This window comes from Cenococcum geophilum, assembly GCF_001692895.1.
Source record: "Cenococcum geophilum 1.58 unplaced genomic scaffold K441scaffold_38, whole genome shotgun sequence".
Lineage (NCBI taxonomy): Eukaryota > Fungi > Ascomycota > Dothideomycetes > Gloniales > Gloniaceae > Cenococcum > Cenococcum geophilum.
In genome coordinates this window covers 1,523,534-1,538,653 of record NW_027137596.1, presented here as the reverse complement: position 1 = coordinate 1,538,653, position 15,120 = coordinate 1,523,534, and the positions used below count along the sequence as shown (strand labels likewise).

General features: G+C 35.5%; 1 protein-coding gene across 1 annotated transcript; it reads right to left on the bottom strand.

Moving 5' to 3' along the window:
* Nucleotides 1–2,111: 2,111 nt before the first annotated feature.
* Nucleotides 2,112–2,465, bottom strand: K441DRAFT_205610 (uncharacterized protein). Its single transcript, XM_067640511.1, has one exon. The coding sequence runs from the start codon at nucleotides 2,378–2,380 to the stop codon at nucleotides 2,153–2,155; it is 228 nt and encodes a 75-aa protein (XP_067501135.1). The 5' UTR covers nucleotides 2,381–2,465; the 3' UTR covers nucleotides 2,112–2,152.
* Nucleotides 2,466–15,120: the final 12,655 nt, after the last annotated feature.

Here is a 15,120-nt window from a genome sequence, read left to right as displayed (position 1 = left end):
TGTTTTTAGCTTTTAGGTGGATAGCTTTTATAGCTATTACTAACTAAACCACTATATCGTTAAAAACCTTTATATTTAGTAACCTTTTAGACCTTATTCTCTGCGTATAAAGAATATGTATTAACGTACTTTATATAGGCGTTCTACCCTTAGCATTACCTTATAGATTTAAGTATCCTACTTAATTTAAGCGGCCTACTCGGTCTTAACCTGGGCTTCCCACTTAGCTTAAGCGGCCTACTTAGTTACTATCTAGCCTACTCTTAGTTCTCGCAACTAGAGTCTCTGTCGGCCCGTTTAAGATAGTAAGGGAAGGTCTAAGTTAGTTCGCAGCTTGGCTCATAGCCTATACCTAACATACTCTATAAGGGAACCTATATTTATTTACTTTAGCATCTCTAAAGAGCTTAATTTCTTAGGTATATAGGTTTATTATTTTAAATTAACTACTCCCTTTTAATCCCATAAAAACGTAGTTAGGCTTTATTCTTAAATTATACTTCCTAGGGTGTTTCTTAAGTATATTAATTGGGTTAGCGTAATACCTAAAGATAACTAGATTCTTTAAGTTAGGGACTCGTTAGGTATATGCCTCGTACGGTATAATAGCACCACTATACTTAAATTCGTTAAATGGAAGTGCTAAGGTCGGTACTTAATTCTTAATCTAGACAGCGTGTTCGACTGCATAGCACTAGAGTTTAACTAGTATATTTCCTTAAAATAGAAGTGACCTTGTCTTATAGTCGACTATATAGATTGCGCGCTTAATTACGCTATTGTATAAGTGCTTATATAGCGGGCAAGGCTTAAAATTAATACCCTAGGGTATTAATTTGTCTTAGAATCTATGGCCGAACTCCCCCTTTCCATTATCCGCTCAAATCTATGCAGCTTTAGTCCCTATAAACCTCTCTACCCTTATAATGATCTTTTTAATATACGGTAGTACCTCTTTGGTTTAGAGGGTCTTAAGAGGGATAACCTAAGTATAGCGTGTGGCGTTATTTAGGGCTAGTAGGTAGTAGTTATAGGCTCTAATTAATATACCGATTTGTCCTATAGTATTAAAATATAGCCCTTAACCAGGTATCTTCTCGCACTTAGTTATCTTCTTATTTAGTATTTCTCGCATCTTCCTAGCTAGATAAGCTTTGTATATACTTTTACTAACTAGCACTACTTTCTTCCTAAACTATATACCTAGTAAGGAGTACTATAGCTTAAGCAGATTACTATAGTTTGTGTGTCTAGTTCGGCGATGCTATAGTTTAGTATCTATTTTATTGATGTTTAATTATAAATTATGTGCTTCCACTGTCGCATTAAATGCTCCCTAAGGCTTTTATAGTACGTAGAGGTTGTTCTTTATAGTGGCCTTAAATGTCGCCCCTAATTTATACTAACTAGTAGCTTAATTATCTATATTAAAGGTAATCGAGTAGCCTTCCTAAGTAAGAGTCCTTATTAAGATTAGCTTGATTGTCTTAAATAAAGGTATAAGCTAGACGTCTTTTAGCCTTAGGCTGTCGATTTAAACTTAGCTATAGCCTATAGCAGGGATAATAATCTTATTTGCAGTACGGACCTAATAAGGTGTATTCCACCTCTTTAAATATACTAGGTCTAATTAGTTACTAATAAAGTGCTTAGTTACTCCTAAGTTAAGAGCCTAAGCTAGTAATATTGTCGTAAGCATAGCACGTTTAGGGTTAGGGTTAAGGTTAAGGTAGATTAAATTACTATTAAATTCTTCCTTAGCTATAGCTATATTTCCTACTTCCTTTACCTTAGGAAAACCTTAATCTTTCTTCTTGGCGTTATTAAATCGGAATTGTCTAAGCAGGGGATAGTCTTTCTAGTAGTGACCTTTTTGATAATATACTTGACACTCGTCTCTTTCTGGTTATCTTAGCTCTTTGCTGACTTAAGACGACGAGCTGTAACGTGAGGAATGATCGAATCTACTAGCACGACCTCTGCCTCTTATTCGACCTTGGTTTCCCCTTCTCCCCCTAGGTTTGTCTTTCCTTTCGTTGGCGAGTACTATAGTTTGTGCTTGTGTAGGGAGAGCAGTCTCTTGTTCCTAAAGAAGGGTAATGCAACTCTTAAGGTCTTGTTTATCTCGTAGATACTAGGTCTTCGCATTCTACTATATAACATCGCTTAGTAGGGCTAGGAGGAGTTGCTCTTTAATATCGTCGTTAGTAAGTGCTTGAGATATTAAGGCTAGATTAATCTTAAATTGATTTAGTATATAAAGGAACTCGACGATTTGTATCTTTATAGGGTTAAATATAGTGCTGTAGAACTCCCTATAAAGTCTAGAGATATAGACCTCGTTATTGGCCTTATTAAACTTCTTTATTCCTTCCCACATTCCCTAAATATTATACTCCTTTATTATTGTATGTATCTCTTCCTAACGGTCGTCTCCTATAGAGTTAAAGATAATCTTGTTCGCTTCCCCCCTTTTTCTTCTCCTATTAGCTAAATTAACTTAAGCTAGGTCCTCTGTACTAGTGATAAAATCCTATTCTTTTGCTATAATTAGGGCTGCTTTGCAGGTGCGCTCCTAATCTGCGAAGTTGTCTCTATTAAAGGTGATGATTTTACCGGCCTTGTAATCGTATATAGGCGCCGTTGAGGTTAAGGTAGATGAGGTCATTTTAGGGGTTAATTTTCAAGTTAGGAGAGGTGTTGCTATCCGGGCTTATAACCTGTTAGAATTACAAGGTTATGGGGTTATAGCGGAGGTATTTTGAGGGTCTAATTAATGATAGAGATGACGCAGACGATGAATATTGATTGATTCGTGATGTAGTAGATATGGTTAATGTCTATATAGATTACATGCGGACTTCGTCCTCGCAATGTGTCCAGAGCTTAGTCAGCACCTCTCGCTTAATTCTGATATCTTGGCAGCCTCTGAACACCTAGCTCCAATATATTTGAGGCCTTACTTCTAAATAGCTTTCTTAAAATTATTATAATTTTCGGATTTTAGTATATACGAGCCGGCAGTGTGTACGAAGTGGCACGAGCTTCTAAGAGCTATAGTGTATATAATTAGTGGCGCCCTTAATTTATTATTTAAAGTTAATAAAGGGATACTATATAACATGCGGAACGTTAGTCCCCTAATGTAAATTTTAATCTAAGTTTATAAGTAATAAGCTAATTAATTTTAGAGCTTTATTATATAGACTTTAATTAATATTTATAGAGATAAGGTTTTCTAGGGGGAGACCCCCTGGGACCCCCCTATATAGAGCTTTTGCTTAATTTAGAAGTAGTAGTAAGATTAAGGCGCCTTAGTTACTACTAGGTAAGAATCTACTACAGTAACTAAGGCGCCCTACTTAAGCTAGGCTTAAAGATTATATTGGTTACGAATCTAGTATTTATTTAGACTGCAGAGCTTTAATATGGAGCCCTCTACGTAGGATCTAATATAGTAGATTATAATTCTAATTTAAAGCTTTATATACTAAATATTTTTAATGCTTAATAACTAAATCGCCGCATAGCTGGAATTAAAGTAAGTCTACTACCCTAACTTAATTAAATACGCGTATAAAAAGAGATATAACTATATATAGAGACGTCTAATATAATTAAGTAACCACGTTATTGCCTACCTAGTTTGGACGTATAATAACGCGATAGCTTAGCGATAATATAATAGCTTAGCGCCGAGTAATGGGAGGAGGGAAGAGGGGGAGGAGATTAGGGGTAGCTTGGCCACTGTAAGAAGGTTATAATATTAGTATAGTATTAAACTTTAAAAATTATATCCTAGGAGCTTAATTAATGACCCCTATATAAAACGTTAATAACGTTTAATTATAGAGCTTTAAACTAGTAGATCTTCTTGGAATATCTATTATAAGTAGCTCCGAGTATAAAATTTAAAATATTTAGTGGTGGTGTAAGTATGGGACGGGGGTATATATTTGCGTTCCTAAATATTATTATATAACGCAATTTTTGGGTAATAAAAACCGCTATTAATATTGCTTGACTAATACCTACCGAAGGTTCCTCCGTCCTTCCTATCTTCTCTCTTACCTATCTCCTTATCCGATGCTATCTATATCGCTATATTAATCAATAGATCCCTTAGTGGAGATTAAGGAGTATTAAAGCGCCTTTAGCTCTTATAAGGAAAAAGAAAGAAGAAGAGAGAAAGGTATAGAGGAGGGAGTATTTATAAATAGGAGGAGGCCTATAAACAGGAGATTAGGCAGCCATAATATAGCTATTAATATTGCTTAACTAACACATACTAGAGGCTCCTCTATCCTTTCTATCTTCTCTCTTGCCTATCTCCTCGTCTAATACTATCTATATTACTATGTCAACTAATAAATCCCTTAGTGGGGACTAGGGAGAAGTATTAGAGCGCCTCCAGCTCTTATAAAAAGAAGAAAAGAAGAGAGGAAGGTATAGAGGAGGGAGTATTTATAGATGGGAGGAGGCACTATAAGTATGTAATTTGGTAAGTACTAATAGTATAAGATTCTTATATAAGATGGGCTTAATTGCTTACTAAGATATAGGGTATCTCTATTACTGCAGTGGCTACTATAGTCGTAGAGACGCCTTAAATATTTAATATACCCAACTACTAAGGCTGTCGATAAGTGGAAGGTAGGCTACCAATATTAGTGCGAACAATATAGTTGTTAATATCGTTTATAGCCTGTTTTTGCTTCTAGTGTATATATAAATTGTCCTTATATTTAGCGTAGAGCCGGTTATAAGCAGTGAGCTAGATTAGGTCTAACTTTATTATTAATATAGCCGTAGGTAGTACGTCCCTTAGTATAGGCCGACTTGGTAGTTCTAGCTTTAGAAGATTATCTTTCTTCTTAAATAGGTCGATATACTGCTATACCTAGTTAGTTTAGCTGTGTCTTAGATAATAAAGAACTATTAAATCTAATCGAATGGCTTATTAAGGATAAGGTTAATTTTTAATTTAGTAGAGGTCGTTATTTTTAGAATTTAATAGGTTAGGAGGGCTCCAGGTTAGGGTTTAGCTAGCGTCTTAGTAAAACCTTATTTAGACGTTTAAACTTTTGATTTAATTCGTTAGTTCGTTTATTAGTTAGGTACATTCGTTAACTAGGGTTAATTGTCCGTTTATTTAATAGGTAAAGAAGCTCGAAACACTATAAAGGTAGTAAAAGTAGTCTAAGTAAAGCTATAAGGTTGGAAAGAGGGTTCTTAGTTAGGAATTGTTGCAATTGTCTATATATTCTTAAAGGTTACATAACTTCTTATATAAGTGACATTTCCGCCCTTTAAAAAAATTAAAAAATTCCAAAAATTGATTAATGCTACGGATAGCAGCAATATTAATCCGGTAATACTGCTAATTCTCCCTATATACTATTATATGTATATCTAATAGCTCCAGAAGCGGTAAGAAGGTAGGATAGATAGGGGGGTTAAAATTTAGAAAATTAGATTTCGCGGTTAAGCTGTTTAAAAGTTAGGAAACTAAGATAAATACCGCATTCTCTACTTACCTCTAAGCTAGTATATAATTTCCTAATTAGGAAAAGTCGTTTATAAGTAGTTACTGCTGCCTCTGTATAAAATCTTCTTCTTATACCTCTTTGGTCTTACTTATAGATAACTAAAATCATTCTATATTAAATTTACGTTTAAATATAAGCCCTAAAAGCTTCTTAACTTGTGAGATTGCTATATAGGTTAACCTAGCTATTTTATCCTTTTCCTTAATATCTAGAACTACTTAGTTAAGTATTAGGCCCTGGCTTTTATATATAGTAAGAGCAAAAGCTAGAGTAATTAGAAATTAACGCTATAAGCAGGAGCCTTTTATACCTTCCTATTTACGAAGTATAGAAAATATAGGGACGACTTTTTTACTATCCTGCTAAGTGAAGAGGGCAGGTCCGTTATACCTATCTACTATAATTAGTAGTAACTAAGGCTGATCCTTTTTAATATCTGTGTGTCTCTTCTATATAACATCTTTAACTATACTAGTAGTACCGTTTACTAAGCCTAGTTTAACCTAGATATTCTATATTAGCATTACTTTTACGCTAATATATAGGGCTAGATTCTCTATAGTATTGCACTAATTAGGAGTGACTTTTTGTACACCTACACCAGTGTTAACTAACTTAATAGCTACTACTAGCTGTAAAAGGTTGCAAAGCTAAGTAGCGTTATACTTACCTATAGTAGCGCGTATGCTATATAGCCAAATTATATTATTAAAGCCCGCAACCTTATTAGTAGATAGGCCCTGCTTATACCTAGTTAAAAAAAGCTTTTAGGTCAATTTACTTATAGAATTACTACGTAGCTTTATAAGGGCGGTCCTAAATACAGAGCTTTTAGCGTTATTACCGCCCTGCCGTATAACTTAATCTAAGACAGCTATTTGGTTAATCGCCTTATAGGCTCCCTTTCTATAGCTGGCGAGCTCTAACGGCCTAGCGGGTAGATTGCTATATAAGGCCGCCTAACCTATAGGGGGAAGCTAATGGAAATCGCCTACTAGCAAGATATTTAAGCCTTTAAAATAGTCGTTATTACGCGTAGGGTAGATCTAATAGAGGTAGCGGTTAATCTAGGCTAGATATACTTACCTAATTATAGATTTCTCGTCAAAGATAAGATAGTAAATATCCTTAAAAGCTTATTGTAGAGGCGTAAGACTAGTAACAGGCAATTTCTTAAACGGATAGTTTACTAGCAACCTTAATAGATTATATATAGTTCTGCCGTTAATACTAAAGGCAGCTACCCTAGTAGGGGCAGCTTAAGCTAATAGCAATGCCTTGCTATTAGCCCTTACTATATTATAGAGCGTAGTAGAGAGAATAGTAATAAGATGCGATTTACCGGTTTCTGCCTCTCTATTAACGTTAATCTATAATAGGGGGGGGCTAAGGCCCACTTAGATCTGCCTATAGTAATTAACTATAATATTATAAATATAACGCTGACCTAGTTATAAGGAGGACGGAGTTGCTATTTAGGATAGGCGGCTCTACGATAGAGGCTATAGCTATACTTCCTGCTAATAAGTCCTCTTATTAAGCTCCAGGTACGTACCCTGATGTATACTCTAGTTATAGTTATAATTAAGCTCCCTATTACCAAGCCTATTAGGATCCTTAATTTTAACTTTATTAGTATTTTAAACGCAGGTATATAGGGCCTTAAAGAACTAATATAGCTCTAAGTTATCTGCGAAATCGTCCTTAAACTTATTAATATTATTAGTAGTTTCGCGACCTTCCTCTAGTTTCTAATTATAGAAGTAGTTGGGTAGGTACTAATAAGAGTTAACGTAAGCCTAATAGGAAGCTATATAATTAGGGGCCCCAAATCTATTAGTATAAGTAGCTACTTTCTTATACTCCCTCTACGGGTGATAAAGAATGAGCTTTATATAGTAGAACTTAGGATACTATAGATAGGAACGATCGCCGTTATATTGCGGAAAGTATAATATAACTTAAGGCCTTGCTCTTAGCTGACGCTTATAAATAGAGTAATTAAAATAGAGTAGAAAATTGAGGAAAGTAACGTCCTCTACCCTATCTAGGCGGCGCTTATATTTCTTATAGTTAAATAATCCGTACCCTCTTAGTTGCCTATTATTAAGCTTATATATAGCGCTTTAATCGTCCTCCTAGTAGTAGTCTAAAGTTATTATATTTTTAGAGCCTTTGTAAAGGGGAATATTAAAAAGCAGATAGTATACCTCCTACGCTAACCAATTGCATTTAATAATAAGCTTATTTATAAACCTAACTATAACCGAACTAAAGGCATAAAGGCTATTAGCGTACGGCTGTACTAATTAGAGTAACTCCTAGTAGGAAGTTAACTTCTTCTCTTCCTTGCTGCAATATTTGCCTATATAGTTAACTATTACTAATATACTTGTAGTGGGTAATATATTAATATTCGCCTTCCACGCTAATATTATAGCTGCATTATAACTATTAAGAAGCTTATTATTACGCTATGGATAGAATATTAAGTAATATAGATTTTAATCCTTTAATACAGCAGCCTTATTATGGAGAGACCGTGGAAAATAGAAGCGGCACTCCTTTACTCTAGTAGAGCCTTTCTTTAATCTTAAGCAGTAAGATTTGGTGCAATTGTAGTGCTGTTAAAATCGATTAAGGTAGGTAGTAAGAAGCTTACTAGTATTAAGCTATTCATTATAGCTGAGAGTAGAAGGATATTAAAGATTGGGAGGCCTAAATTAATTAGGATTAATTATAGATATAAAAGTAGCCTAGTACTTAGTAAAAGCCGCCCTTAATTTAATAGCTAACGGATCTAGCCTTGGGGCTATTAAACTCTATAAAAAGCTATATATATAGCCGCTACCTTATACCTACTACTTATATTAGGACTAAAAGTCAGTACTATTAAATAGGCCTATAAGCACGTGCTTCCTAAACAGATTAAAGCAGCAATATAGCCAGTAAGCAGCAATATGCGGATTATTATTAAGGTTTTAAGAAGCAATCTAGTAGCGCTAAGCCTTATTAGCAGCCTTATATTTGTTAAATAGAGGTATATAAGAGTGTAGATTATGCTAATGTAAATTAGTAGCGCTAAGTGTAAAGAATAGAGACCCGCTTTTAATATTTTTAGTATAAGCTGTAAGCTTATTTCTCTTCTGCCTCTAGTAAGGTCTAGTGCCCTTAAGGTTTTATTTATACCGTATAATTTTATTTAGCAACTGGCTACCCCTATTGCTATTTATAACATTACTAAGCTTATTTAAAGATAGACTATTCTTATTTAATTGGCCGTAAAGGAAGCGGGTGGCGTTAAGGGCTTACTCTCTTATAATCTAATTAAACATAGAGTAGCGAAATAAGGGGTAGCGGCTAAACTAACCGTTCTAATACTTAAGTATATGCTTGGCGTATGCAGCTAGGGTAACTATACGGCTTTATAGTATGTTAAAATCGGCTTTACTATAAGGAAACAGGGTAAGAAAGGCGCTGCGTATAATAAAACTAGCTAATCGCTTAGAGAGAGGTGTCTATCGCATAGTAGGAACCTCTAGGCCCGCTTATAGGTCTTATTAGTGTTAAACCTTATAACCTAAAAGCTCTAATTTAGTAAGGTTAGGCACTAGATTAGGAACTAAAGTATCTAGTACGTCGTTATTAAATTCGCTGTCTAGTATATTACTGCTAAGCTCGGCAGGTAGAGGATTAACAGCAGGAGGACGTTATATAGGAGCAGTAGGGTAAGCCGTTGGGCTACTAGAATTAGACTCTAATTTATTAATATAAGGTAGCTAATCTAATAGAGAGCTATTTTTAGGTAAGCTGGTAAGCCGGGTGCTATATATTTTAACGCCGCGATAATTAGGATAATTGACCTTTAGAAAGTAAAGCCACTATGCTATAGCAGAGCGCCTTATAGTATACCGCTTAGTAAACCGCCGACTTAGGTATTCGCCACCCTCTACTACTATAGGCCTTACGACCAGTATATTAAGTTTAGTAGGTAGCCGTAGTAGCTACCTTTAAGTCTTTAGTGTGTTCTGGCTAAAGTAGCAAACGTAGCTAGTATAGCGATATTACTAACCGCGTATACGTATAACTTGTAGATAAACGTATACGCGTGCAATTAGAAGCTCCTCTACTGTAGTAAGTATAGGTAGGAAGCCAGGAATAGGCCCCAGATTAAGCCTATTACTTTTACCAAATAGGGGAAGAAGGGTTGGATCTTTAAGGCTATCGGCGTCCTTAATATAGGCTTTATATACACCTCTATTATCACCCTCTATAGCTAGGCCTATTTGGAACCACCGCTCCTTATAACAACTACGCGTCTCTATATATTTAGCCTATAGTATACTCCTAAACTTCTTAATTTACTTCTAATTAATAGCCAAAACGGGCAGTAATATAGCCGTAGTCGGAGCTTGCCGCGAGAAAGGTGGTATTAGTGGTAGGGTAGGTATTAGTAGTAGAGTAGGTATAGGAGCTAGTTCCTATAAGGACGTATTTAGGCTATTTAGGGTGCCTCTTTTGCTGTATAAAGCTTTATCTATAGTATATAGCAGAGGAGTAGGTAAGTAAGCTTTACCCCACTAATTAAGAATGCGATGCTCCTGTTATATTGTCCTAATTATCTTCTGCTGTTAAGCTATTTTAGGGGTATCTTGACTGTTTTGGCCGTGAGGCAGGAACGTGTTCTCGGTATTATTTTTAGGTGGAGCAGTTCGCTAATACCTTATAAGATGATTCTTAGTAGTAGAACCTAACTCTATAAGAGCTCTCCGCTTATTTAAAATATATTTAGAGGCCTAGAAAAGTAAGTAGAAGTAGAAGTAATATATAGAGAAGACGCGCCTTTAACCGATATAACTAGCATAGTGTAAGGCAGTATTGCTAGGGTATACGGTAGGGAGCAGGCAAGCCGAGCATGAGTCACATAGGGAGTCGATGGAAGAGGACGATATGGTAATAAGGGTAGGCAATAGCCTAGGTACAGAGAGAGACGAACCGATGGGGAGGAAGGAGGCTGCAAGCCCGAGGAGCTTATAAGGGGTGGCCAAGGCCTAGCCGAAGGCTAGCCTTGGCAGCCCCTAAGAGCTCCCGGGATGTAGCCGAGTAAGGGACCAAAAGTACCCTTACACATAGCTTTAAAAGCTTTTTTAAAGGGCCGTCTTTAATAAAGTTAAGGTGGAGCTTATAGATATAGCACTTGCTATACTTAATTATAGTAGAATCTGCTATATTTATAATGTATATAGTGGTATTAATAGAGGTGTTAACAAAAAGGAAGGTGTTTTAATATTTATAATATTTTAATATTTGTTATATGGATTCTGCTATAACCTACTACCTATAACATTTTTTCTAACTAATTAGGAGCCGGCTTAGCGGGAGTTTAAAATCTAGGACCTAAAAGTATAGACCACTTATACCTCGGGTCAATAAGCATAGCTTTTTATATAGACTTATAAATACTAAATTTGAAATCTATAATAGCAATTTATAAGTTCTACTCCTTTAGGTCCATATTAATTGATTCGTTATATAAAAATAGGGTAACAAATTAGTAATTTAATTTTAATAATATGGACATATCTATGTGGCTAAGCGAGCACTATAGCAGCACCCCTGTATCTTAGCAACACTAACATTATTAACATTTACAAAATTGAGCCTTGCTTGCTTGCTTTCTATATTAGTCTCATTTAAGAGCCAATATCTTATTTACTCAATTTCTAATAATTAATTATTGCTGTTAATGACTTAATAACTTATACGCTCGTCTAAACCTTCGCGAATCGTCTATAAAAACCTTAAAAACTTAACTAATAATAATACACTCGACGAGCTAAACTCCTTAGAGGTTACTTACCAGTCTCCCTTACCTTCCCCTATACCTTTAGGCGATACGCCAGCGTTACAGTCTCTATTCTCTATAATGGCGCCTCTCTCCGCGGCTTAATGTAAGACTTTAGCCGCTAAAAAAGCCAAAGAATGGCTTTAGTAACTATATAAGGAGAACCTAAGGATTAGAAGAGCTTAGGTAAAGAAGGTTAAGGACTAGGCAACTAACCGGAAAATAAGACTTCTTTAGGAACAGGAGGACCGTACCAAAATACTACGCGTCTAAAAAGAATAGGAAGATTAGGTAACTAAACTCTATATATTAAGCCTCGCTACGGTAACAGCGAGATTAGCTACGGCAGTGTTATCCTTAACCCTAATTAATAAATTAGGTAAGTTGCTCCCATCTATAGCTAATATCCTAAATACCTTCCTCCCTAGCGTCCCGAATAAAGAGATACTTAAGGTATTTTAGGGTACTTTCTTGCCTAATAACCTCTCTTGCCTCTAGATACACTAGCTCTAGTCTAAGCCTTAGAATAATATCCTTATCGTTAACAGCGTCCTTTCTATAAGACCAAAAGAAGGGATAATAAAGGACTACCCGTCCGTTAAAGTGTGGGTAAAGGGCTTCCTTAACTATATAATGATTTTAATTATTATATATAAGAATCTTTTAGTAGATCTTATTCCCTAAATGCTTGCCTTTTATAATTAAGTTATCTAGATATCTACCACCTACTAAATTGCTCCCTTAATAACTATGGCCTTAGAGCACCACTCTATAGTTATTTAAAAGAACTAGTTAGAGCTAGCTAACTAGAAGATCTTTAGTAACTTCCTGGATATCTATTATAATCCTAGTACTTATAAATCCGCATCTATCTTAAAACGCATGTAAGTAAGTACTAATATCTTAAGGACCTATTATAGCTTTAATAGAGGGAAGTGTGACCTAGGTAAGGATTATAAGTTCCCATATACCTGTAACAAGTACGGTAGCCCGTATGCTATAAGGAATTGCAAATAGTAATTACTAGAGGAAAGTGTTAATAAGGAAAAGGAAGAGGAGGAAAAGGATTTTATTAAGCTATACCTACACTCCGCCGAAACCGTGCTCTACCCTTATAGTACGGGTAGGCTAAATACTATACTATTATTTCTAGTCTTTCTACCCTCCTCTCCTCTATAGGACTCTCCCTCCCCCTTAATTATTTAAGCGTGGGGGCGTTATCTATCCCTGTACCCTGGCAACCTCTAATGTAATATTATTAGTATCGTAAAGTTCGGATGCCAGATTAGGGTAGACTTAGAAATTAAGCTCCTCTCCTAGAAGAACTAAGCCTTAATAGCCGTAAATACGGTCCTAATCTTAGAGAAGATTAGCGCCAATCTAGACATAGGCAGGATTATAATGGCAACGTCTCCCGTTATATTCTTGCCGCTAGGTTTAGTACCTAAAGCGGATAGGAAATAGCGCTATATTTATAACTTATTCTTACTATTTAGCCGATCTATTAACGACTTAATCCCTATAGCATTCGCCACACTATAATATTTAATAGTTGATTAGGTTCTCTAATACGTTATATATATAGGCTATAGTTATATAATTATTAAGAGGGATATTAAGGACGCCTTTTAGAATATCCTACTTTTTATTAAAGCTTAACGCCTTATGGGGTTCTCCTAGAAGGGTGTAGTATATTTTAAACGTTGCCTCTTATTTGGCCTTTAAACTGCACCCTTTTTATTTAATCTTTTTATGGAGGGATTCTACTGGATACTTATCTAATATATCCTAAACGCCGCCTTAGAGCACTATTTAGATAACTTTATCTTTATACTCTCTAACGCTTCTATCCTCCCTTAATTGCTTAGTGTGTATAACCAATTAAGCGACGAATTAGGTATCCTATAAAACGAATTAAAGAATATTAAAGGCACTATAGCTAAAGTCCTAGGTTATATTATAGATACTCTAAAGTTTAAGCTGCGTCTTTCTCCTTTAAAATAGGCCACTATAATTAAGGAGATTAATAAAGCGTTAAGTGGTAGATCCCTAACGCTAGTTTAGAGTTAAAAACTAGCTAGTAGACTTGCTTAAAGCGCCCGGGTAATTAGGCTTAGGCGTTTATATAACCGCTCTATTTAGGAGTTTATCTCCACTTTTATAAAGGCAGGTAGTTATTCTTGCTAACGGCTAATAGCTGAACTTCGCCAAGACTTATTATGGTAGAGGGATACTCTTACCCTTTTAAATAGTATCCTCTTCTTTAACGATACGGATTAAAAATAATTCTATCTCTTTTTAGATGTATCCGGGATTCTTAGTTATAGGGCCTTTTTCTTCCTTAAGGATTCTTAAGGGACAACATAGCCGCCCTATTTAGTATTTTTACCCTAAGACAATTCTTTAAGCTACTACCCTAATGTAGAATACCGCCTTGCCCTAATTAATAAGCGGGAGGTCTAAGCAATTACGACCTTGTTCTAGCTCTAGGCAACGCGGTAAAAGTATAGCTTAATCTATATCTATATGGATAACACGGTAGCACTCTTGGGATTCTAAAATATAGTAGTAAAAGGACTGGGTAATTACCCGCTCCGTAAGATCCTCTAACTAGCCGCAGCCTATAATATTACGCTCTATATAGAGTAAGTTTCCTCTACAGAAAATAGGCTAGCTAATACTCTATCTCGTTTTAATCGCGATAGGGTGTTATTACTATACCCGTATTAGGATACTTCTAATTTACTGTTACTATATACTTCTTTATTATATTTAATCTAACGCCGAAATAGGAGACCTGGTCCCTCTTAAAGACCCCCTACCTAATTTCTAGATTAAGGTAAAAGCCCCCTTAGAATACTTTGGCTAACTATTATGGCACAGCCTCTCCGATGGAATAAGAGATTTATACTATCCCGTAATTAAGAGTTAGGAGGGCTACTATAATTTTTATAGAGCGGTAAAGTACCTAGCGCCTCTCTACTACCTAGGAGAATAAATTACCTAACGGATCTTTGGTAATGCTAGTCTAGGAATAAGCTATATTAAGCCTGCTATAGTTAGAGCCTATATCTCCGCAATTCAATCTTACTATATTAACGCTAATTATAACACCTCCGTCTTTAATAATCCTATTATTAAGAGGATCCTAGACGGTGTAATATCTATAAATCCCTCTACTACGGCTAAAAGATTACCAATTACTAAAGACATTTTTACCTAATTGGTTACCCTAAATGCCCAATCCATTAAGGATCTTAACTTTAACGCTGCCGTCACCACGGCCTTTACGGGATTCCTTTATCTAGGCGAGATTACCTATATTAAGGCTTAGAAAGATAGCTACGCCTTTTTTACTATAAAATATACTAGAAATGATATAACGCTAGTAGAGGACTATATAATATTATGTCTAAAGTGTAGTAAAACGGACGTTAATTACCAAGGAGTCTTAATTATAATTGCTACTTTAGGGCAACCTAAATGCGTAGTTCGAGCTATAAAACACCTATTTAAAAATAACCCCTAACCCGGAAACGCCCCTCTCTTTTACTTTAAGAGATTGGCCTTTATAAGCTACGTGGTTAGGAATAAGCTAAAGTATAAAGTTGCCGTTCTTAGCCTTTACTCTAAGCTCTATAATGGACACTTATTTTAGAAAGGTGCTACTTAATACGCTTAAGATAACGGTTTTATGGACGGCTAAATATAGTAACTGGGCCAGTG

Bases quoted from the DNA above. Each gene is read 5' to 3' on its own strand.
- K441DRAFT_205610 (XM_067640511.1), bottom strand. From the start codon at position 2,380: ATGTGGGAAGGAATAAAGAAGTTTAATAAGGCCAATAACGAGGTCTAT.